The 26,346-nt window shown below is 34.3% G+C and overlaps 1 protein-coding gene across 1 annotated transcript; it reads left to right on the top strand.

Moving 5' to 3' along the window:
• Positions 1-5,834: 5,834 nt before the first annotated feature.
• LOC111510160 (uncharacterized) lies at positions 5,835-25,645 on the top strand. Its single transcript, XM_074182448.1, has 6 exons — positions 5,835-6,066; positions 13,019-13,243; positions 14,708-15,006; positions 18,348-18,416; positions 23,947-24,036; positions 24,096-25,645. Exons 1-6 carry the CDS (start codon positions 5,901-5,903, stop codon positions 24,150-24,152), a joined length of 906 nt encoding a protein of 301 aa, XP_074038549.1. The 5' UTR covers positions 5,835-5,900; the 3' UTR covers positions 24,153-25,645.
• Positions 25,646-26,346: the final 701 nt, after the last annotated feature.

Here is a 26,346-nt window from a genome sequence, read left to right as displayed (position 1 = left end):
TACCTATGATTTTTTTTTATTGACCTCTCTCACGCTAATCAGTAGTAATGATTCTTTTGATTTATTGTATACTCGATGATAAAGTGCTTCTTTGGCAATGACGAAGTTTGAATAATAATAATAATAATTGAAAAGCGAAAATTATATTATATATTTTTCTCGTGAAGATTTTTCTAGATGAGGTTTGCTTGATTCTGCTGAATCAAATACCTAAAGTACGAAGCTAGCAATCGATACCGTTGACACCGAGAAAATACAGAAGAAATAGTCAAGAATTGTGATTCGTCCAAAAAACGTCAATCTCTGGAATAGTACTGGAAATATGTATTTAGAGGTGTTGAGATATCCACACTTAGAATCAATTAAAAAAAAAAAAAATATATATATATATATATATATATATATATATATATATATATATATATATATATAATATATATATATATATATATATATAATTAGTATAAAATGTTTATTGAATGAATTATATTTTCACATTTGACAATTTATCTTTACAGATGTTTATTAATTTTTAAACACATTTTGAGTTTGAATTCACTTATTTCAATTGATTGATTTTTTTTTCTTTTTTCCTACATATCTTCATAATACTGACAGAAGAACTTTGCTATTTTTATTCCACGAATATAGCGCGCTGAATTTTATTTTATTGTTACTTCTACTGCTGTAACCAGTGTTATGCCTCTTCAGATTGTTTAATGTGATTGTTTTTGGTAGACCGTATATTTCAAAAATTTTTACACTTCATGCGTGTTTCTTTCACTTCTGAAATCATCTTAGGCTACCTGGTCATTTATTATAGGGAAGCGTTCTCAAACTATTCATTGTCTCAAAGTAATCTGACTTGTCCAATATTACAACCTTATTGCAGTTTCCTACTTCTAGATAGAAAACATATTTCTCTTTCAATATTTTGATAATCTTCCATTCCAAATTCCGCAAATCATGAAATTCCTAAATAGCTAACCAAACAGTTTGAAACTTACCAATTGTGTTCAGGTGTTATTAATTTACATAATTTCATGGAGAAGGTGAAGAATGTAAAGTTGCGATATGAAGAGATTTTAGCATCATTTTATGTATCCTCGTTGATTTAAAAAATATTGAGTATTTGAGGGATTTTCAAAGGGGCAATGGTCTCAGTGGAGACCGTTGGTCTCATACAATCAACAAAATTTAGTCTGGAACAAAATTGCTCCCAGTTCAACAACTGTTTCTCCACACAGCATGGATGAACGGCAATGAGAAACCCACTTTTCCCTTTCATAGCTAATATGTTCACGAGCAGATTTATTCAAGCAAAAAATGAGATCACTTTCCATGGCCTTCAATCCGATATGTAAAGGATATATTTGCGACTTTTTGTTTTAAAAAATCAGAGGTAGAGGACTTTGTTTCAACTCTCAACAATACAACCCCAAATATGAAGTTTCTTGAATGTTTTAGTGATAAGAAGTAATCAGGGCCGACAGGAAGGATACTAGTACTTTTATATATTTCTGATAGCTCAATAACACAAAATGGCAGATCTAAACTATCTTGTTCATGGGTTTATTACGTTTCCTTGAGTGAAAAAAGATACGGTATTGGGAGAAATGTTATCTTCAAATATTGTTGATAAGCCAAATATGAAATGTGAATGCAGGGACAATTTTCGTAAATCATTAACTTTTCAAAAATACATAGATTAAAATCTTATTGTCCTTCCGTATAAACTAAGATACCTAAACGGTTTACATTATAGTTTTGAAAAGTTGAACGTGAAAGTAGTCTTCAAAACTTTTTGCTTGCTTCAAAAAATGTGATGATACCCTGAAAACAATATGTTGGAAAATGAAAAGTCGGGAATATATGAGATAAGCTGTGAGAACTGTGACAGAAAGTATGTCGGTGAGACTAAGCGAGCTATCAAGAACCAAAAAGCTGGAAGTCAGTAACTTTCTTCATTTGAGAAGTAGCGTGTTTTGTATGTTACCGATTAAGAAGGAGACCCTGCAATGCATATTATAGAATTGATAGATGAGATCCCACTGAACATTCAGAACGTCTGAATGGAAGAGATCAAAATTGAAGTACCGATAATCACGAAAAAACACTATTTTAGCCCATCTAGAAGGAACAGATTTTGCACAACACTGCCAGATTGCATGAAATTCCCTGAATATCAGTCACATCTACATCTGATATTCTTTCGTTTTCAGAGTAGGCTTCTCGATGAGCTGAAAGAGATCAAAAGAATTCATACGAAAGTCGTGAGTTAGCAGGTTCATATTAATATCACCACCAACCAAAAGAAAATCACATGAAAAAAGAAGGTTGGTCATGCTATCTTCGAGTTCGTTTGAACACTAGATTATATCAGCCAAAGAGGACCGATATAATATTCAAAAAACGAAAGTTTCACATCCGTGAGGTCATATTGTGTTTGTGAAGTACGAACTCAGGCCATATTAACAGAAATTCTGTCTGAAAAAAGGGCAGATTGACACAAAAAAGTAGTGAATATATATATTAGTAAAGTAGTCAGGAGAGTTCTAGGACCAAATCCCATATTTTTTCTCATGGAGGTTCATTTTGGCCATTTTCAGACCTCCGATCGCAACCTTGTTGAACACCAAACATGTGTAAGAGTGAAACGACGCAATACCTATGTGTTTGTAAGAGGTAGAAAGCGATGACGTCAATATTCGAATTCGAAATCCAGAAAAATCTAGGATTGTCCAACACGCCTAAGAGAATGGCCATATAATGAATGGAAATTGTCTGAAATTGTTGAGATCAATACATGACATTAGACTTTTGAATGCTATTGAAAATTTTGAAAAAGCAAAGTGTAACATTATAAACAGTAACAAACATCCAATTCCAAACAGCCCATTGTATACTTTTTCGTGAATCACGCTGTTGAAATTTGCGGGAATTTCAATTAGAGAATTCCCTGCAAATTTTTATCCGAAATGGTTAATGTGTATCGGAAAGTAGAAGTGAACCCTCTTAGATATAAGAGTTAGTTTTCTTCATCTTTTGAAGACGCGAACTTGGTGGTTGGTGAAATGTGCGTCGATTAAGGAAAGTGCTTGTTCTTGGATCTATTGGATATGAGGAAATCGTCCCGAATAACTCTTTGACTTTACAAATATTCTGGAAATGAAATCCATGTTACAGAAGTTTTTGTTCAAGTACAACGAATAAAGACTCATCATCTGGTCTTCGAACCAATCAACAAACATTTTTGTGTATTATTCAACTTTTTGGATCAGTAAATGACTAGGAGTTTGAGTGCTCCTGTTGTTTGCACTGAAATCATTAAATTTTGTCGATTCTATGCTGTTCCAAACGGTAAATTAGATTTAAACTTGCTCATCAGATCATCTATCATTAGCTTTCATCATAAAATTCTATAAATCTTGGCATTCAAATTGAATAATTTTTCATACGAATTACATCAATGAAGTTCAATTTACAAATTTTTTTCGAAATGAACATTTTCCTGAATAAAAAAATCAAGGTTCATCAAGTCAAACAATGCAGTGAACCTCATTTTCAAGTCATCAAAAGTTTCAATTTCTGTGGATTCTCAATGTAGTTTTTTAAGATGGTTAAATGTATTGTTCACGTCTCCATTGTGAATTCTTCAGTCTCTGCAACGAAGCTGCAAATTTCAACATCTTCAACCAGCCTGGTGTCTTGTTTTCTAAACGTTTTTCATCGAAGTTTTCGATCCCATGAACAAAATCAGATTTCCTGAAATTGTGTTTGCTCCTGGGCCTAGGTGATGTTGATTATCTTGTATCACGTTTCATAATTATAAAAAAATCAATGTCAAATTAGCAGATTTCCATCATTTTCTCTTCCGTTACTTGCTACTACTGCTAATGTCGTGCTTTCACAGAGCTGATGCTATGAATTACTTCTAAAATACCCAATGAGAATGTTTTTTCCATAAACTTAGTACAAAATGATTTCCAGAACCTTAACATTCACACGCATGCAAACAGTTTTTCCTGTTTTTTTTTGTCTGAATACAAAATCAACCCAAAACACATACAAACAGTGTGTTATAAATTGACGTCACTTAGAATACTCACCACCAGAGAAAACACTTTTCCACAGACTAGAACTAGAGTACTGCCCCTCTACGCGCTTTTCGCTAGCCAAGTAAGAATAATCAGGAAATGACTTAAACTGTGTCAGTCGATTCTTACATGATGATATATTTTGCCTAATGAAATGCGCAGCGATAGAAACTGCTCTAGTTCTGGTTGGTGGGAAAAGTGTTCAAATGCTACATATTAAACCAAAAGATGAATAGGTAAGTACTATTCTATGCCTCGCTTGGGTTTACGCAGTTATTTTTATGAAATACCGTTCTTGGATTTTCACATTTTGTCTTCAATCCAGTCCCGCCTACCCGGTACTGATGATGCCCAACAGGCTGAAACAGCTGTCTACCGGTGGCTCCTAAATTGAAATTAGTATGGAAATGATCAAAATAGTACTTATCTATTTATCTTTCGATTTTCATGGAATTATTTTCCAGCACGTTGACTGTACATTCAATATATTAAACAAAACCATACACATTCCTAGAGAAGATCTAACACGAAGAAGAGTACCTGATGCAGAACAAATACAGGCAAATTTACCTAAAGTACCTGAAATACCTGAGTTAAGACGCTCTGACCGTATAAAGAGACAGACATCAGGATGACCAGTTCAGTTTGAGGAGTGCCAGATGCTGACAGTACTACCAACTGTCGAAAGCGCTCGCAGATAATTAATAGAAGATACAAAGCTTCAAATCCTTTTTGTAGAATTCATTATTGAAATATATATATATATATATATATATATATATATATATATATATATATATATGAAATCTGAAGTTTTCACGGATAGGACTATGCTGAACTGGTTTCTCCGGGTATTTCATCCATGTATGTGATATTATCTCTAATTTCACCGACGTTTCGACAAAATCTCATTTGTCATTATCTAGGTGTACTGTTACGTGTTCAGAAGTTAGTTGACCCTGCTCGACTCACTTCTTACTATATACTGGTAAAATGGTATTCGTTACGTGTTCAGAGATAGAGTGTTCATAAACACTCTACTACCTACTACTTAAATGTTGTTGAGTTTTACCTGAGTTCTTCTTCTTCTTAGTTGACCTCATCTTCCCGTTAAGGTATCGAATGTTAAATCTGAAGTTTTCACGGATAGGACTATGCTGAACTGGTTTTTCCGGGTATTTGATCCGTGTATGTGATATTATCTCTAATTTCACCGACGTTTCGACAAAATCTCATTTGTCATTATCTAGGTGTACTGTTACGTGTTCAGAAGTTAGTTCACCCTGCTCGACTCACTTCTTACTGTACTGATAAAATGGTATTCGTTACGTGTTCAGAGCTAGAGTGTCCATAAACACTCTACTACTAACTACTTAAATGTTTTTGAGTTTTCCTTGAGTTCTTCTTCTTCTTCTTAGCTTATCTTAAGAGAATGCGCAAATATTCAACAACGATGTAATCTTATTCTGTTTTTCTATGTGTATGTTGACATCACCGAATACTAGTAGGAATCAAAATATATTTAGGTCATTATTTATCAGAACAAAAGTCATTTCAGTGATACAAGTCAACTCTTTTCTCTCCTACCCTTGTCATGATAGTGTGATTAACAAATCATAACTTTCAAATTTAGAGCTGGAATTCTCTACAAAGCCCGCAATTTACTATTCTTTCAATGGCGAAAAGGGTCAGTTTATTCTAATCAACATATTTTACTTTCAGCTACCTCTAACTTCCTTTGGACTTAATGAAACAGTTGTACTCGTAGATTCTACCCTGTCCAGTCAAAAGTTCATAACTAAAATGGCAAATATTATACTCATATCAATTACTGCAATTCTAGTACGTCTCTGGAACTTGTTGCGAATGCATAACATTCTCCCAAATCTACTAGAGAATTTAGAAACTTTCGACCGCGTTTTGATGCCGAAGAATAATAAAGACTATAGTCGAATTTTGAGCGGATCAGGTGAGTAAATTAATATCAGGATTTTTTAGTCTGACAGACCAATGCAGGTTCTTGACAGAACCTGCATTGGTCTGTCAGATCCATGTTGCTCATATGTTTCCTGAATCGGCTATGCCCAATTAGTACACCCCCCACAACCTCACAACACAGTAAAAATAAAAATCTCAAAGTGAAGAACATTATCTCGATTTAAAGAAATCTTGCTCTCCTATATTCATGGAGAAATATTTTTTTAAACTGAGAAACATATTCTCTCAAGTTGAATTTGAATCATTATTTCAAATGGACTGAATAAACGCTTCTTTCAAGTAAAAAAAATATTCCACCAAGATTGTGCATACATTTCTATAGAAATAATCACATTAGCTCAAGAGAAGTAAGTATGCATTCTTTAATCTGAGCAAAATGAATCTCGAAGCAAAACTGTTTTGGGTTTTGAAAGAATGATATGTTTACTTGGAACATTATTTAAATGTCTCCGTATGAGAAATTAATTGTTTTCCTTTGAAGAGAAGCATTTTTCATTGAAACGCTTCCATTTGTATAAATCAAATAAACTCATTTACTTCATCAAAGATGAACTCATGCTTTTGTTTATAAACTGTCCCTCTCATTTGGATGTATTTAGTTACCTGAATCCAAAGTATTTCACAGCTATAAGTGGTAAGGAAAGAAACTAAATAATACATTACATATTATGATTGGTTTATTTGAAGCGATTGCAAATCATAAATATTTTCCCGAAAAAACAAAACGTAACAGAGAACTAAATTTTCTTTGCTAATTTTTGCTTAAATATCATATTCCAACCGCACACTTTTGAGAGATCATACAGTTATACAAATAACATAAATAAATATTCAATAAGAAAACATATATAAAAAAGGGACATATTCTTGACAAATTGCAACTCAGACAAGAAAATGAATTAATTTATTAGTAATTTCACACAAATGAACTTTTTAAAACTAGATGCCATTCGAGTGAATAACATTAAAAAAATCACTATCGTCTGTCAAGTTCTGCATTCTGCTTTCGTTTATCCACAATTGCCGGAACATCACTTGGATTCTGAAACGAAAGAAAAAATCAGCACATCAGTCTTAGCCAATTATATAGAAAGGTAAAAATATGAAAACAGCAGCCACTTAATCAAAAAAAAAGTTTCAATAAAACACTGTTTAAGTGAGTTTATTCCGTTAACCAACCCAATTGTTGTTCGCATGCGAATGACAACCGTCAAAATTTTAAACTTGTCTGAGGTCTTATTATTTAACATACGATTCCTAGCAAGTTAAAAGGTGCTTAAATATTATTTGATCAGAAATAAATAATCAATTCAAATGACGTACCTCAAATTTCTTTGAAGTGAACAGAAGTCTATACATAAAAATTGCCTTCCAAAATAATAATTCTGGAACCGTTATATAGGAATTCAAAGTGTCGTGTGAGTATTATTAGAGGATCAATGAAAAATATAAAGTGTTTCAATAAAAATTGTAACTCATGATCATATAAACATAATTAAAGGAATATGATTCGCTATTTAAATAACAGCATTCACTGTTTTCACGTTTTGGAAATTCATATTTCATCTGTAGTGGTTTGGTAATATTCCTAAAGGAAATCTATCAAATAATTTCAAGCTGAGCAGCTGAGAGCAGGGTATATTCAATTTGTTCCCAATGAATAACATAAAACATTTCTGAAGTGATTACAGAAAGCAAAGACGTTTCGGAATTCAATAAACATTTACATGTTGAAATCAGAAAGTGGCTATCACATATAGAAGCTTTTTATACCTACTGGTGCCTATTTTGGTATTTTTTGTATTATAATTTATTGTCGAAACTATAAGTACCTCTATCTTTCAATAAAAAATGAATTCAGTCTAAGAGGAAATCAAATTTTATTTAGAGAAAATGCTCTTATTTGAAACAAGATAAAATGTATGTTCAAAACAAGAGATTGGCAAATTTGAATCAACGTGGAGGATTTTTCAGTTTGAATTAATATTCGCTTGCAGAGCTCGGCAAATGTAATAATGCAAGTGTGAAAAATTACGGAGCATTGGTATAATTTTCGCAAAATGAAGGCAAAATTAAGAGTTGCCGTCAAAGTTTACCACTTTCTCTTCCGTACTGCGTATACAAAGCGGTACTTACTGATAGAGTGGAGTTTTATCCAATTTCAATACATACACATGAAAATATCTTTCAACTGTGCAAGACCCCAGTCATGTAAAATCTGTTCCATTATGGTAGATACAGAATAATCGGAAAGAGAGACACTGCCTATACAGACACATAAAACACTTTCTCCTCAAAATCGCAACACACCAACATCACTTTCCAACACATACTGGCGCATACGCGATGCTTACAACGGAATTCCCCGCTCCCCTCTCACTTAAGAGGGTCATAGAAAGACCAGAGCACCACAGGTTTTTTCAAACTGAAGTGAATGAGATACTTCTTCAAAAGAAACCCTGTTCATTCTATACAAAATTACTGTTATTTTCAATCGATCATAATATAGTTTTGTATGTAGATTCACACAACTCTTGTTATAAACGAATTGAGTTATTTGAAAGGAATACAGTATTAAATTCAAACAAACACTATGTGTTCAGATCAAGTTGATATTGCTCTCTATTTGAAACAGTTTATTTTTCCCTTCAAATAGGTGGTGGATTTTGAGATGATATTATATTTTCTTGATTCAAAATAGTTCATCTTCGCAATGATATAATCAAACGAATGATGTCGTTGAAAGGCCAAGAAATTTGATTTCTTTGTTGAAAAAAGTGTGATTTTCTGGAAGAACATGGCGATGTTAGCATAAAGTAATAGTGTTTTCAATAGAGATAAAAATTTCAAAGCAACCTATGATCTTCATTTAAAGAAATACTTTTTACTGTGAACCTGACGGTTGTGATTTAGCAGGTCTTCCGTGAATCTGGGCGATGGTTTTTTTATAAACTCTTCCACCTGCCTCACTCCTGTGAACCTATTTCACCAATCTGTCGATTCGGCTTGCATCCATTAATTTATTCGGATATCTTTATACATGCCCTTGCTATCCCGCAGAGGGGTTCTGGTCTGTGCCGATCATAGCCTTGGATGCGCCTTCACGGGCTAGAATATCGGCCTCCTCATTGCCCTTGTGAACCTTATGTCCGGTACCCAAGCTAGATTGACCCTATTTTGGGTACTCAGCTCCTTGAGTGCGATCAGACAGCTTCTCACCAGTTTTGGGAAGACTGGAAATGAGCTGAGCACTGTGATGTGTTTTGTGACTGTGATGTGTTTTGTGATGTGTTTTGTATATCAACCTCAGAATAACGAAAGACAATAGAGTGGCCTTTCCCATCCTCACATTGAAGGCAGCATAACTTTGTTTGTTTACGAGAAGTAAGTTGGACCATAAAACAGTGGCGGTTGGTTCAGTCGATAATTGAAGGGATATTATATGGTTATAAAATTTATTATTAATCATTATGGAAATGAGGCCAGTTTCACTACCACCTACTAGATTTTTATTTATGTATAGCTTTATAATAAAGCGCTTGGTTTACTGGGTTAAAATTAAATTATTTCAAATGAACTAATTCATAACAATGATAAATATTAATTTCAAAGGTAATGAACTTTGCTTCATAAAATCAGATGAATGAATTTGTAATTTTTTCTCAGATTTGATGAACAAACGGTACGGTCCGATATAAATAATTTTCGATTAGAAATCATGAATATTTATAATTACGATTGAGGTTTAGGATTTCATTCAAAATTGGTATCTAGGGGTCTTTGTGGACCGACATCATGAAAGGGGATATTTTTGATATTTTTAATGATAATTTTTTTTCTCTCTCTTATAAATAAAGTTTTTGAAACCAGTTTTATATTATTTCATTATTTGACATATCTCAACCAAAGAACGGTTGAAAAATGACAACCATCATTTCTTATTGAATATTGTCTGTATGCAACGTGAGAGCCTCGTGCAGAGAAAGAAAAACCAAAACGGAAATCATATTCTTTGTGAGACGTAAGTTAGTTGTTGAGTGAGCAATAATAACAGATTTAACACCGGTTGCACAAGAATAACTATTTAGTATATAAACTTAACAGTGAGCAGAAAGCTTTTTAATCTGTTGATCACAGAATGAATATGACCTATGGCACACATATGAAAAACATATTTTTCATTTTTGAATACAGTATTTTTCATTTACATTAATGATTTTTAGTAATTATAGAATTCGTCAGCATGAATTATTGAAAAAAAAAACATAATGTCGGTCCACAAAGACCCCTACATACCAGTTTTGAATGAAATCACATAATAATATCAAACCTCAATCGTAATTATAAATATTCATGATTTCTAATCAAAAATTCTTTATATCAGACCTCACAAACCGTAACGCTTGTTCATCAACCTGAGAATAAATCACAAATTTCTTCATCTGATTATATGAAGCAGAGTTCATTACTTTTGAAATTAACATTTATCATTGTAATGAATTAGTTCATTTGAAATGATTTAATTTTAACCCAGTAAACCACGCGCTTTATTATAAACTATACATAAATAAAAATATAGTAGGTGGTAGAAGAACTGGCCTCATTTCCATTATCATTGATAATAAATCAGATTTCCTGTAGGAACTATTTGAACAGAATACATTTTCACCTGAAATGATTTATTTTATAAATTCATAATATCCCTCCGATTATCAACTAAACCAACCGCCACTGTTTTATGGTCCAACAGACTTCAAATGTAAACAAACTCTCCACAACCTCTCATTACCCGCCACCCCCTTCGCCCTTAAGTTGTACAGAAAAGGATAGTACGATACCCGTTTCAAAATACATGTATTGTATTGCTATAGGCATGGCAACTCTATGTCTTATTTATTACTCTGAGATATCAACATTATTAGATTGGCTACAGTGACTGTCGGAACCTACCTGTCATATTGTAAGTCTAGAGAGATGAATAAAGGCAGTTACACATCGACATGCGACTATAATGTATCAAGTAGTTTCATTCAAAATATAAAAAGTGCCTTAATTGCCGCCTGCCTGTTTATTTTCCCTATACAATGTTCAATGGCCGCTACTTCTGCCTGGAACACAGTTGCATTATGTCAAAGGCTGAGTGCGATTCTCGTCTTTGCTGTGCCTCCGTATATACCGCCTCCCACTCCTTCTAATGGAGTAACAATATACTGTATTCCACTTGACATTAGAGGTGACATTTGGTTACCCTATTTCAATAACGAAAATCAAAAATTCACTTTTGTGTTTGAATTTACCGTTACTTCTGAACGTTATAATAAATGCAATATGATATAAAATGCATTCTCTTTCCCAAATGAAATACGCTGTATTCAACAGGCCTGAATCGGTTAACCACGTAACCATAAACTCACAATTCAAAATGGATTTGGCCTTGAATTCGATTAAATTTCGTCAAACGCTAACGCCTCTCGTGGTTATCTCATGAACATTCAGAAAAACCCAAGCAAATTCATAATTTCAATTATTGATGATGAAGTAATCGATTCCAGTGATAGAGAATTATCGATAATATTTAGAAAAATTGCTTCTGATTTTCACCAACGAATCTCAGATAATGATTTGAATAATAATAATAAGTTTTATCCCAGTCAGATCATATTCACATGATATTGGAACAGTTACAGACATAATGCACACATAAAATCAGATGAAATGACAATATTGGAAGTTTTGGAGGTTTTAATAATAACCAAGGCATCCGAGTGTCATAACTCACGTTATCTTTTTGCTCATGAATTTTGATATGTCATAGTAACATTCATCACATGTAAAGTTTTTAAGTTTTCTTTTGGAAACATTGACGTTGTCTTCCAATCTTAGACAGTTAGGCAGATGATTTAGAAATTAAATTCCTCTGTATATTGGGCTTCTTTCATACAGACTAGTTCCATATTTAGGAACTCTAATGAAATTCTAATGTTTTTTTGTTATTGATGAAAGAATGTAAAAATCGATATATTTGCTATTTATAGTAGATTATTTGGAACACATTAATGGAAAGTAGGCTCCAAAAAAGGTTTTTTGAATATAGATTTGATACTTTGGTTTTGCAGATATTTCAGTGGAAGCATTTTTTTTCTACAAATACATACTAGCCAAATCACAAACTTGATGTGGTTCAACAATTATTTTCCTTCATGGATTTTCAGTAGAACTCCAATTGTTTTGTCATTTTATATCATTACTTGTTGGGCATATACAATTCGTAAAGTTCAATTCCATCAAATTAATTCCATAAAACATTTTTGAATATTAATGACACCACTATTATGGTCTATAACAATTTATTTTATGATTTTCGTTTATATGCTCATTCCTTCAATCTTACATAATAAATACTAGAAAAACATACATTTTTTCGTCAGTTGGGAATCGAAAAAAATTAATGCCGACATCACCCTGCAAATTACCTGCTCGACACTTGTTCATTTTGAAACAAGACACAAATTTTTCACAAATACAAAACCACCTCTTACAACGACTCACTCTGTAATAATATTCCATGCCTCAATTTGGATGGAATGAATTGGTAAACGCCTCCGATTCAGTCGGTTGCGCTGTAGGTTGGCCGCGCATAAAATTTGAGGCGGGGAATCTTAACCCAAATATGGCGGAGAGTGAAATTACTTGTGTTTACTTTTATACGGTGCTTGATTATGGTATATGCACAAAATAAAGTAATTGTCCAAATCTAACAAGTATTCTACAAAAACTTGCGAAGAAGAAATTCTCTACAGGTCTCTTATCTGAAGATCAGCACCTAATCTAAAATTACCTGTAATTGGAATAAATAATAAATGTATTCACAATTCTAAAGTGATCAATTATCAATTTTCAAATCTATATAATTTTCTTTTCAGTGATTTTGCTGGTAGTATCGTGGCCGTACCAAATCTACTCAATTCTCATAGTTACAACCGACAACTGGATGGCATTCTTAATGTTCTATTTGAACCTCTACAATAACTTTTCCGTAATAGCCTGCGAATTTCAGTTTGTGAGTTTATGCTGGATGATCCAAACTAGATTTCGTGCAATGAATCGGGGAATCGAAGAACTGTATTCAAAAGTTTTGACAGCAGATGGTATGAATATATTGTAAAATAATTTTAGGGAGTTCTAGAAAAAAATTCATGTATGAAGCTTGAAATTATCCTCTCAAGTGAGATATGATTTAAATGTCTTAATTTCTGTTATATTTAAAAGCAGTTATAATTTCATTGAGAAATCACTAATTTGAAATCTGAGAAAGACGGAGGGAGAGTGTCAAGCTTTTCACCTATCAGAGAGTTTTTCTAATGATTTTGCCTCTCTCAAACTGAATTTCTCCCAAAAGGCAATTAATATCAATTTTGTCAATACGCTGTTGAACCTCAAGGTTCCATATTATTCCCATCTATTATTTATCTATGTTGTTCATACGTATATAAATGAATTTCCTTCTTCTCAACATATCGACTACAGTATTAGATAGTTTCTGAAAAGTGCTAAAATGAGATCAACGAAAAAGTACCTACTTTGCTTTCCTCAGACGATTTGATTAGAACATCTTCAGTACTGAAAAACTAGACGTTTATATAGTTCATTCAGGATTTACCCTTCAGATAGTCCTTTGATCATTTTGTATTCGGTAACAAAGGACAACTCTGAACTAATCATTATTATATTTGATAAAATGTCCGATATTTGATAAAAATTCATAACGTAATCAAGTGGAAATTCATTGTGAGATTTTCACTGAACAGCGCTTTCATACTAGCGAAACACGTGTTGCGGTTTTGTAAAGTGTACAGTGAAAATCTCACGATAAAGTGTCACTTGAAAAATTATTAGCAGTATTTTCAAGTGGAAAAGTGACTACGTTTACTATTGTTGCTGCTATTGTTGATATCACTTTCAAAATTATTTTATGAGAACGGGATGTACCAATAAATGAAGTTATTTTTCCTTTCTGTAGTCCAATGCTGTTTTTACGAAAATGGCTAATGTGTTTTCACTTTCTCAAGTGATAGTTAATGGCATGTGGATCCAAAATGACACATTTCGTTTCAATACTGTATAAAATCCATACATGTGAAATCTCTTATGAATCATTTTCATATCGCTTTCTGATAATTTACCACCATTCCAATTTGTTTCTCTAGTTTACGAAATAGCAGGAATTTGTTGGCTGACCCACAATAAAATCATTTATAGAAAGGAACCATATGCAAATTTGTATTGTTTGTAAACAAATAGTTATAGGTAGAAAGTTCGGTATTTTTCCTAATTGTTTTTCAGAACTTCAGCAATCACCTGAACTTTTCCAACTCAACTTTTCTATGCTATATTGTTTTTCTTCATGGATCTCACTTTTCTATTACATACTTCTATATTTCATAAGATAATACCATTCAACACAAAACCGCTTTCAAAGAATACAAAAAATCAGTTTCATTCTATTCTCTTTGAGGCAGGATGAACTCAGTTTGAGAACTTTTTAGAATGCAACCCTTTTTTTCTATTTTTGTGATTACCTTTTTCGATAATAATTTTTGTTTTCATTTCAGAAGAATTGATGAAACATAAATTAATTCGTCTCAAAAAATGCTATAAGTTACTGATACAATCTTGTTCCCAACTAAATAAACTGTATGGATTCAAACTTTTGATTATTCTCAGTGGACTGTCGTTGAACGTGTTGTTTGGTCTATATTTCTCAATTTTTGGTGGATTCGCAAAAAATTCCACCAAAACAAGTCTGAACTTTCAAAGAATATCAAATGTAGCCAACGAAATCATTTGGAGTTTTTATTACATGGTCAGATTTGTATTCATCTGTGTAGTTGCAGATTTGCTGATAAATGCGGTAAGTGAAATTTTTATCATCATAGGTGAATCAGTTCTAGTCTTAAATCAATGATTTTTGGCAGAAATTATCGCAAACAAATTTCGATTCTCTAGCTTTCGTGAATTGTTCTTTGACTGTTCGATAGATGATGATAATACCAAATATATAAGATGTATCATATATCATTATCCATACTGTAGGAGATGGTAGAGGAGGACATTTCTTACAAAAATATTCATCCAACATGGGATCTAGTCCCTCACTATTTTTGAGTAATCTTCAATTTTGATAGTAACAACATAATGCGGAAATTATTTTTCTTCTTCCAATGATTTATTGGCGCTCTTCTCACTACTTGAATATGCAATGAGGAATTCGTATGGGAGATAAAAAGGTCTTGCTTTCCAAATTACTATGCTCTTTATCGCTTACTTTGGCCTTATTTGATTCTGCAAGTCTTCATATACATGATTTTTTTACAGACACTACTCCCACCTGACCGTACGGTCCACTCCAGCCTCCAACCAGCGTGAATGGTGTCATGTAATAACACTTCAGAACTCCCCACTTGGACATTCAGTACATGCCTTCAACCGACATGAATTGGGTTGCTGTGCACGACAGAAACCAATAATGGCGTCCATGTTCTTTTTTTGTGAGATGAAACTGACAGAAATTCTTCTTAATGTTTCTCTAGCGCGCATAGCTAGCTGCTCCAGAGGTGCTTTCATCATTAATGTTAAAAACAGACTGTTGTATCCTCTCTCAAAAGTAGGATTAATATTCTGAATGAGTTGGTTAGGGAAACCCAGACAACGATGCAGATGATGGTGAGACGATCTGGGTGGAGCGCTGTGAAGGTATTTTCGTTCTGGAAAGGATTGGATTACAAACTGGATTAAGCTTTTCTCTTTCCTATCGAAATAATGCATGTGTTTGTGGATTTCTATCGCCTCCTGCATTAGGCGACTATGTAATATTTTGTCTGACACTAGTAACTCAACTACTCCAAGGAGTATTTGATGTTCTTCCCCACTAAGAGCGTGTTTCGCTGTTTATTCATTTAACTTTTCATTATGTTTGAAGGATTTCTGTTACTTTCAGCTATCTTCTTGATGAATTTTTTCTGGATATCATATCTTTCTTTGTTCAAACGCCTATGGACAAGAAAATGCTATCTCGTCATGTTTTGTTATGGGCAATGGTGGGAGTTGTTAGGGGAATATCTGAAAGTGCTAGTATTTTTTCTGGATACATCAAATTCTAAACCTTCATATTTGTGTTCCTTATAAGTGAAACATCCAAATCTTCCTTATTTTCAATTCCATAGAAGAACTATGAATTTGGGGATTTTTCGTTGACACAAGTCACAAAATCCTCTACCTCACTCTTATTCGTATCTAAAATGGCATATACATCATTAACGTATCGGGTCAAGTTCGTGGAAAGTAATCCAACTATTTTATCGCTTCCATTTCAGATCTGCTTATGAATAGACTACCCATAAAAGGAGACAACGGATTGCCCATTGCCGCTTAAAAAAAAAATCCAATTGGAAACAATTCTGTCCCATGCAAACTTTTGTGTGAGCTGGATGTTCTCTTCCACTACTCCACCACATGGTTCATTTGTTTCTAAAAGATTCTCCATCTATTAGACTGTTTTTGATATGGGGTTAGGTTAGGTTAGGTCCAAAGTGAGTGAGACTATTTGACCCTCCAACGCAACCCGCAAGGGTTCATTGTGGCTTACACCTATTCACACTCAACCAAATAAATCCAGCTTCTTAACGAAGCCGATGAGTTTGTATGGTGAGTGGTCTTTCAGGTCAGATGGTAAGAGTACGGCTCTGCCGAACTATAAAAACCCGATTCGGTCCCCAGCGGAGCAGGCACAACGTTTATGCTCTGCTGTTTCATCATTTTCCAAACAGAGGCGACACACAGTCTTCCGACAGTCCTAGTCCCTGCATATGATGATTACAGTAACCTGTAAGAAGGCCTGTTAAACATCGTAGTTCATCCCTACTGTAGTCCAACAACTGTTTGGTATCAAGCTTCGAAGGGTGAATAAACGCCTTAGAGTGAGCCAATCCTGGTAGATTCTGCTTTGGCCAAAGCCCAAAGCGATGCCAATGACAGGTTTTGTTCCGATGAAACTGCTTGCAGCACCCTCCTTTGCAAGAGAGTTGCCTTCCAGGCCAGAATGGCCAGGAATTCAAACCAGAGACAATCTGTTAAGTCTGCCTATCTAGAAGAGTCGTTTTTGACAATTTGCTACCAATTTAGACGTTGCTCGGTAAGAGACAAGAGCTTCCAACGCCGCTTGACTCTCCGAAAACATTTTTATTGACTCGTATATGAGGTTGGATTCTTCCAATCTTTCCGCACACATTTCAATAGCGTAAATTTTCGCTTGAAATACAGTCGCATAGGTTACTAGGCAGGTTGATATATCTATCGTGGGTCTGCGACTGAAAACACCTGCACCAGAACCGGAAGGTGTTTTTGATCCATCTGTGAACCAATAACTATCTGCTCTTAATATTTCCTTCTCACGGAGGATCCAGTTCTTCCTTCTCCCGGAGAATCCAGTCCTCTCTACTCGGAAACAGTACTTCATAAAGCAGTTCGTAGTTGACAGTTGGAGGCATAAAGTCAGAGGTCATTTCCAGAATGCTGTGACATCCAGTGTCAACCAACAGTCTATTGCACTCTGCATTAAATTGATTTGGACAATTGGCAATGTGCACAAGTCTATATGCAGTCCATCTAGTCTCTCTCTTCAGAAAAATGTGGAGATGAGATAGATCTAGAAGGATCTCCATGGCCACTGACGGTGTGGTACTGATGACCAGACAAGCCTGTCTCTGTAAGCCAGAGAGCTTCGCCTGGGCGTTTCTAAAAGTTTCTTCATCTATTAGAATGTTTTTGATATGGGAACACTTGAAACTAACGACGATACGTCCAAAGATACTAAAATCTCACTATGTAGCAACCTTATATCTTTGATTTTCTGTGAATTGTGAATTGAAAACACAAACTGAGTTGCGGAAGCGACAGGGTTTCAAACTGTTTTGTACGTCATTTGCCGATAACGTAGTGGAACCTACAGCTGATACGATTGGTCGCACCGACTTAATATTTTTGTTACCTTAGGATTTGATACTTGCGAACTTCTACCCAAATTGGGGGTTTGAGGGTTTCGGTTTGTAGGTATCAGAGAGTAACTTATGTGCATCTTTTTTGTAAATAAATTGATTTCTTCTTCATTAGCTTGGTTTTCACTCCTCCTTCCATACAGATGAAATAAATTTTCTTAATCAATGAATTGAAAGATATAAAGATTATTTTTTGTAGGGCTATCAATCCAGGAAAACTATTAGCAACATTTTCTGCAACTCTTTAGATGAAAATGTGAAACAAGAAGTGAGTATATGTAGGTTACGAAACTCAATTTTGATATGAAAATCAATAATCTAGTTCATTTGGAAAGAGTGAAACCGGCTCAGCAAACATTACTTAGGCGAACAAGCTTAGGGAGCTATCCATGAAATTCTAACGAGTTCATTGTCATTGGCAACCGATATTTTGATTCAGAACCGTGATGATTCTCTCATCGAGGATAGGTCCCCTGGATGTCAGAACCCAGAATATTGGTTTGTGTATTTATTTACTAGAGCGACAATATTACTTCGAATTCATACTACCTCAAGGACTCCTTCACACGGGGGGCTTCACGTCTCTCGCTCCTATACGGGAAGGTATACCACTCCTACCTACCGCCCATTCACACCGGGATCCTTTTAAGCTCCTGGCTCCTTGAGGTCAGTCGTAGAATGGATCGCACGCGAGCTGTTGCCATATACCGTACTCTGTCGTTGACACAAACCTCGACGACAGAAACGTCTACGATCAAGAATAAGATGGATAAAGTTGCAAAATCTACGTTGAGCACCTTGCAGACTTCCATCCAACTTTTTACGACTTCATTTCGGTTCTTATGAATGTCGAGACTTTTATCCCAAAGAGCGGGTCGGTTGGAGACAGCACTAATCAACAGCTCCACATCGTAATCTGCCATGATGAATAGTGTGAAGCATCAACAAGGGAGAGCCGTTTTCACTCCTTCTGTCGAAGCCCCCACTCATCCTTTTGCACTTTGAGGAAGAGAGGTACAGGAGACGTGAGAGATCTCGTCTTCCGAGACGTGACGGCCCCCGCTTCTCGTCTGAAAGCTCCATTGGACTCGTTGCATTTTGGCTCTAAGAGCCTTCCTCTCTCGGAAGCGAGAGACGTGAAGCTTCCCGTGTGAAAGGGCGCTTGGCGGTCATATGAAATTCTGGGGACAGTAAATCTACCCATTCTTGGGTTGAATCCGCTCAGCTTTAAAAATACCATTGGAAGGATTGCTACACCAATGGCCTTGACCCAAGAAACACATTGTCCATACTCATTTACAACTATAAGTTGGAAGATAAGTACTCTATTTGCACCTAGTATGTCAAAACTTTATGTTGATGGTGAAGACTCATTCTGCAACCCTTCTTGTCCACATTATCGATTCTCCCGTGGTTTTCGATTATGCCTAATTCTCTAGAAGAGCATTCCAGTTGGTTGAAATGATTTTTCGCAATGAATTCATTTAGTTTTTATGCCTTTGACGGATTTACTTTGTGTGCTTTACTTGGATTAATTTGGAAATACCGCTTCAAAAATTCACATTGCCAAGAACGACCAACTATTTCGTTTGATTCGCATAATCGATTCGGAATTCAATGTATGTATTTGTTTTGTAAATCAATAATCACACTTACGCAGCAGAGTGACAAATATGTTCGATATTTGTCATGAGATGTGATACATACGGAATCAAGAACTTAACCGATACATGAAAAAAATTTGTTTCTTCACTTGACAACGAAATGTTAATTTTTGTTGTTCGGTAATACTATTGTTTATTTGCAAGGGATGAATTTGTGTGTTTGAGAACTGTTTGCACTCTACTATGACATAGAATGGAATCTTTGACAAGGACTTGTATGGAGTTTTCATGGAAGGTGTTCTCATAACTCCGAAATTATTGGTACACTTTCGAAAAATATTGTTAATCCAGCAGAAGTCGAGCGGAGTTACAATTCGGCATAGTGCGAGTCATTTTCTAAATGTAACTATCTAAATATATTTATTTCATAGTTAATAATGACGAAATACCCATAACTCAGTTTTGGTCAGGTCTCAACACATGTAAGAATCTCATTTTCATTTCTTCAATTTATATAAATTTCCAGCATTGTAATCCTCCATCATAAACCTTCAGATACCAATGATATTTCGACTCTCAATGATTTGAAGACTGTAAAATGTAATGTTGGTACAGTGATAAAAAGTATTCGGTACTGCCACTGGCAATAATTGTATCCTATGGATATTCTCCAAAATCTTGGTTATGCAGTTCAAAAATAACCGCTTCTGTCGTATTTCTGGAAAACTGGTGACATTTGAATACAACTTCCAACTTGAAAAATGATTAACCACACACCAACCAAGTCACTGGCAAATATTGGGCGGGTACCCAGTTCTATCATTTCTCCTGTAAACCAATTAATTTCGATTCGATAACTGATAAAAGACCGTTTCCCCAGAACTTCACAAACCATTTTTCGAAATTTTACTTTTGATATAATACCATTCAGTTATGTAATAATTCCACATTGAAAAATCTATATTCTTTATCGATTCCAAATCAATTCGAATGAATAGTTAAAGTTAGGTGTAGTCTTAAAATTGCCGCGGGAAAATTGTGAATAAGAAAAATGAAACTGGAAGGTGAAAAATTGACGTAGGTATTATCAGTATCTAGAATCTAGAAGCTCAGCTATGGTGGTTAAGAGTGGACACATGTAGCCTGAAATACTATTAGTATTAATATTGCTTTCGTACATTTCATTTCATGCCTCGTGAATTAATTTAACATTACATAAAGATTAGGTCAACTTGCAATTTCTTTATGTTAATATTTCCCCATTCTTCTGCGCTCGTTTCATTATAATCTTTTGTTCCGTCGTTCTATGTGGTTGTCAATCTTTGAGGTATATTAGACTTGTTCATCATTGTATTGTTGCTGCCCTCCAAAAATCTGCAATACTTCAAAAATAAATATTCCAGTACTCCTAAAACAAACCCATTAAAAAAAATGAAAACATTCGTTCTCAATAATTCTTGAAGTAAAATTTGATGTGTGGAGTAAGCTGGTCAATGCGTGACGAGAGCGTTACGAAAAGTGTAATCGGGCGAAGCGAACGGAAGTGTTTGGTGGGGTATAAGTTAGTAAAGATTCAAAGAGAGAGTTGTTCCGTATATTACTGTAGGGGAAAGAGGGACAGGTCACACATTTACGGTCGATTAGGCTCTGAAGGAAAAAACTATCATACGTTGCCGCTAATTTCAGCAGGAGATTTCAATGTTAATTTCTGGCCCGAAGATGGACAACTCTTGGTAAACTTTCTGCAAGATAAATTAGAAATGAGCCTACCACAAGACATGAAACAACAATCGATGCAGTTTTCTCTAGATATCTTTCTAATTTTCATTCAAAAACATATGTATCTTATTTCTCTTACCATAGGCCTATTGTCTCAATCTCATAATCAACCACAGTAATTACTGAAGTATCCGATAATGAAATTAGTAAATAAAAATGAAAAATCTATTCAAAAATGTTAATTTATCAATGGAAACCTATAATAGTTTTACTTCAGTCGTATGGTCTGAAGCACACTAGCTTTTTTTTATTTTTTCTATATCAATGGCTACTACTTCGTCAATATAAACGATCGTAAAGTTATCAATAGTTTGTGCTTAATTTGAATCAGCCTGTATGTCTGCCTCATTTATTACAAAGGAAACATTCTCTTCTCCAAATGAAAAAGTCAGTAAATAAAATGAATTAACAGTTTGACTAATCAGACCGATGAAATTCACAAGTGTTTTTTGACAGTATTATTATTATTTCGGTCCAAAAAAAATATAAGAATATCTGGCACCCTATCCGACTAATATTTTTATATTCCGTTATCAATTTTCACAAGGAGTGCCTGTCTTTTTGCAGAACCAAAAAGTCTTAACGTGAGATTTTCACTAAACCATTTTACAAAAACGTAACACGTGTTTCGCCATACAATGGCTTCTTCGGGCGTGTCTTAACTAATTCTACACAGTCAATGCTACATATACCTTATCCTACAATTTGTATTGTATCATTCTAAGTTTGTAATGAATTAAATTACCTGAGCTTATGTCCCAGTTTTCACATTTGAAAAAATATTTACTTTATTCAATTCCAATTGATCATTCAGTAAATTACCCGAATTATTGAATCTATTGATTTCTAAATATTCTAGAAGATTGAGTTTGAAACTCTTCTCTTCTAAATGTAACACATCGTATTCATGATTGAACTCATATCCTTCTGCTAAAAGGTGATTTGCAAATGTGGAATTGGTCTTACTATTTACAAAACTACTTCTACGCTCTTTAATTCTTCGGGAGAATGTTCTCGCTGTTTGGCCAATCATATATCAAAAAGTCTAGTTTCAAAATACATGTCGGAATATATTTCAGAATGACAAAATAAATTTCTATGCTGATCCCATCGAAGTACATGAATTATAACTAATCATTTGGGTATGGTATTGTTATAGTGATCAGAAAGATGCATGGAAATCCCGGTGTTTACACCGATTTGCTTTTGTTTTGTTAAACACTCTCGACACAAGAAATACAATTGACGCAACTTTGTACACATGTTAACAGATGAAACAAGAATAGTTTCCAAATGTGAACATTGGTGTGTTACTTAGCGCCTCTATGAATGGAATGCCGAAGTGCGTTAGATGTCTTGATTTCACAAAAAGTTTCGGAATCTTTGAGAGTTTATGGTTTCATTGTTAGAAATTGCAGAAACTTTCATAATATTAAAGCTATGAAGCTGTTGCATTTCACCTACGTACGTTCGAAGATAGAATATGCAAGTATCGTCTGGATTCCATTCTATGAGATTCATAACATAGCCATTGAAAGAGTTCAAAGAAAGTTTTATAAATTTCTAATTTTCAGAATAGTGAATTCTAACCCTGAGAGAGGTATCAGTAATGAGGTCATGTATGAACGTTTAGAACTTTTTAGTTAAGAGCATCGCAAAAAATGTGCGTCGCTCATATTTTTATTCAAACTAGTGAATGAGAGAGTTGACTGTCCTAAAATTCTGGAACAAATTAACTTCAATGTACCAAGGCCAGTTTCACGATCTCAGTCCATTTTTAGACATCTCAGAGCAAGAACCAACATTATGCTCAATTCTCCAATATATGTTACGTGTATGAATTTCAATAGCATTTGTTCCCATTGTGATATATATCTCCACTAACCTTTTCGTTATTTATGGTCAAGTATTGTGAATGTAATTTTATATTGTCCTGTGAATGGGTAACTGTTGGACAATAAAGATATTTATTTACTGAAGTATGCGCTGGTCAGGCCCTATCCCCCGAAGCCCAGATACATTCGGAAAGGCGCGAAAGCATTCTCAACCAACGACCATTCCCCACACCGTGGGGTTAGTGATCATTGGCTACGAGATCATGTGCCCTAAGCAAACACAGTGGGCCAAGAATGACAGCCTTCTGCATCTGTCCGGCTAAGATTTCTGCCTTAGTGCGACAGGCCGGTATGATTTCAAGATTCGAGAGTAGAGAGGGCATCATTCTACCACGAACTCCAATATTCAGAATACGATATTTTGCACAAGCTTCAACTTCTGAGGGTTGTCGTTTGTAAGAGGACAACAGCTGGTTAACGGAAAACAGATTCTTTCCACTTCATTTCCTTATTATCCGTCACAATAAATTATCATATTTCATAAACTGTAACGAATAATGTTAACGATTTTATTTTTTAGTTGTGGATATTTTTAACACTTATATCTACCAACAAAATCCGTTTATCTGCTTGTGGGTTTTTTACCATAAACAAAACTCTTGTAACCTCAGTGAGTCAAGAAATGAATTATTTTCTCTCATTGTGAAACTGACTTTTTTCGTTTTTCAGGCAGTATCAATGGGAACTACTTATTTGGTTATTCTCGCACAATTTCAGAAGAAATGAAAATAATTCAACTGGAAAATTCTTGCAAAACTTTTATATGAACATTTTTATAGATATTTGGAATCTACGCTCATTTATACTGAAAATATCGAAATCTTGTTTAAAATATTCATTGCCAATTCTCAGAATTCGACAGAAAAAGTTATGTCAGCCATAGTTTGTACTATGATATGGTACTTTGAATTATTCAACATTACGAGTTGAGCTGATTGGTACTTTAATTAACTCCAAAAGTTCTGGACAAGAAATACCATTATTGACCAGTTTGATAAGATGGAATCTAACTCTTCAATTCTGCAATGTCGACATATTTAGAAAGGTCAAAATATTCTCATAGGTAAAAACACCAATTTACAGATATATTCTATAAGCTATATGTTTTAGATATTTGTTTTGAACAGCCTCTAGGCTATCTTTATGGACATGGTAATATGGAGCCCACACCAGACATGCATACTGTAGAACTAAACAAAGCAATAAAGAATCCTGAGAATGAGTTAACTGATATTTAACAATATGAATCCCAACATTTTGTATGCTTGGCCTACTAGAGTGTTTATATATGTGAAATATAATGTTAACTGGATCCTTTATTTTATCTTTCAAAATTGAACCATTCAGTTCGTTGATAGGTTTACCGGAGACATGATGATATGCATTTTACAAATAATATGGATTTTTACAAAGTGCTGATCACATATCTTGGCCACAGCGTCACAGCACCATGTGACGTCACTGCAAAGAACAAAATGTGACTGTGTTACGTCGGCAGTTGTATTGGTTGCCTTATTAGTGGTCTTTGATTTGTATTTAATTAAACAATAATAGTCCGGCTCTGGGTGCAAGTAATATAGTTCACATATCAACCAGTCCATTATTGACTTATATTTTTTATTGGTACCAATAGTTCGTGCCGATATCGAATAGGCAGGGCCAAATTCAGGTTACTCATGACCAATAAAAAGAAAGTTTCCCTAACAAAATGATGTCCGGTTCGACAAGTGTTTCTGATCACAGGAACCAGAATTCCACATCAGATTTTAAGACCATCCAACCAATTATCTACCAACATGTCGTATTGTGCAGCTCTGAATCAACAATCTCCTCGGTTCCCAAGTGAAAACCAAGCCGTTATCTTCAGCTCCACAGATAGAATTTAGATATATATAAAAAAAAGAAAATATTTGCCGAGGTTGTGGATAAAATTATTTCAAAACGAAGTTAATCGAAGAGTGGCTGCAATGTGTATTATACAAGTTGTGGGTGCATGAAAACAACTGCACGGAATTCGAAGACATGTGCTCTAACTGTGGCAACAATTAAAGAAAGCGCTCATGGAAGGAAGTAAAAAGGAAAAAAGGAAGAAATCTCTCAAATAATTCACTGGCCATCTTACCTATACGCGTATGGCCATCTGTTCTGTATAGTCTACGATAGATGGCCAATTGTAATTATTTTTCTTTTTTGACTTTCATTATGTGGCATTCAATATTTCTGAGATTCTTGTTGATTTTCATTATAAGATATTATAAGAGATTATAACTCAATTTATCCGGCTGTTTTATTTCTAATAGTTTTGTTTTTACTCGCCCATAAAAAAATTATGGCCATCATTCCTAGACTTGCCCTATATAACTTTCCACATTCAACTTTCTCAAGTGGTCGACGTTTCGGAAAACATTTTTTTTCCGTTATCAAAATCCAAAATTCCTTTTAAAACGTTCGCTTCAAACTGTGAATAGCTTCAAATCTTTTGATATAGGTTGAAAGAACGAAAATATAGTTATGTTATCGACATAAAAAATAGCAAATAACCAGAAGAAAATTTGGTATCATATCATTCCCAATTGATAATGATTGCATTATGAATACCTGATCGAGAGTGTTTCCGTCAACTCACGTAATCGGCAACAACACAAGTAGTATGATCAAAAATACAACTTGAAGATGTTTCATGGTGAATTTTACTATTTCGGACTTCCATTGTCTAATATAATATGGTTTGAAATATCTGAAAGAACAAATAAAAATTTAAAAAAAATTAAATGAAAAGCTGAAAATGACAAATATATAAAGCAATAAAACGTGAAATCAAATTACAATACAATGAAAATCAGCAAAAAATTGAAAATTGAACTGTTAGAAATGAAATGGAAATTCAAAAAAAAAATTAAAAGTTTTCAAAGCAAGTTAC

Source organism: Leptinotarsa decemlineata, unplaced genomic scaffold (assembly GCF_025532065.1).
Source record: "Leptinotarsa decemlineata unplaced genomic scaffold, Ldec_3_MD MMD2_tig00026328_RagTag_RagTag, whole genome shotgun sequence".
Lineage (NCBI taxonomy): Eukaryota > Metazoa > Arthropoda > Insecta > Coleoptera > Chrysomelidae > Leptinotarsa > Leptinotarsa decemlineata.
The sequence above is the reverse complement of the archived record's forward strand: the minus strand, read 5'-3'. Positions and strand labels throughout refer to the sequence as shown.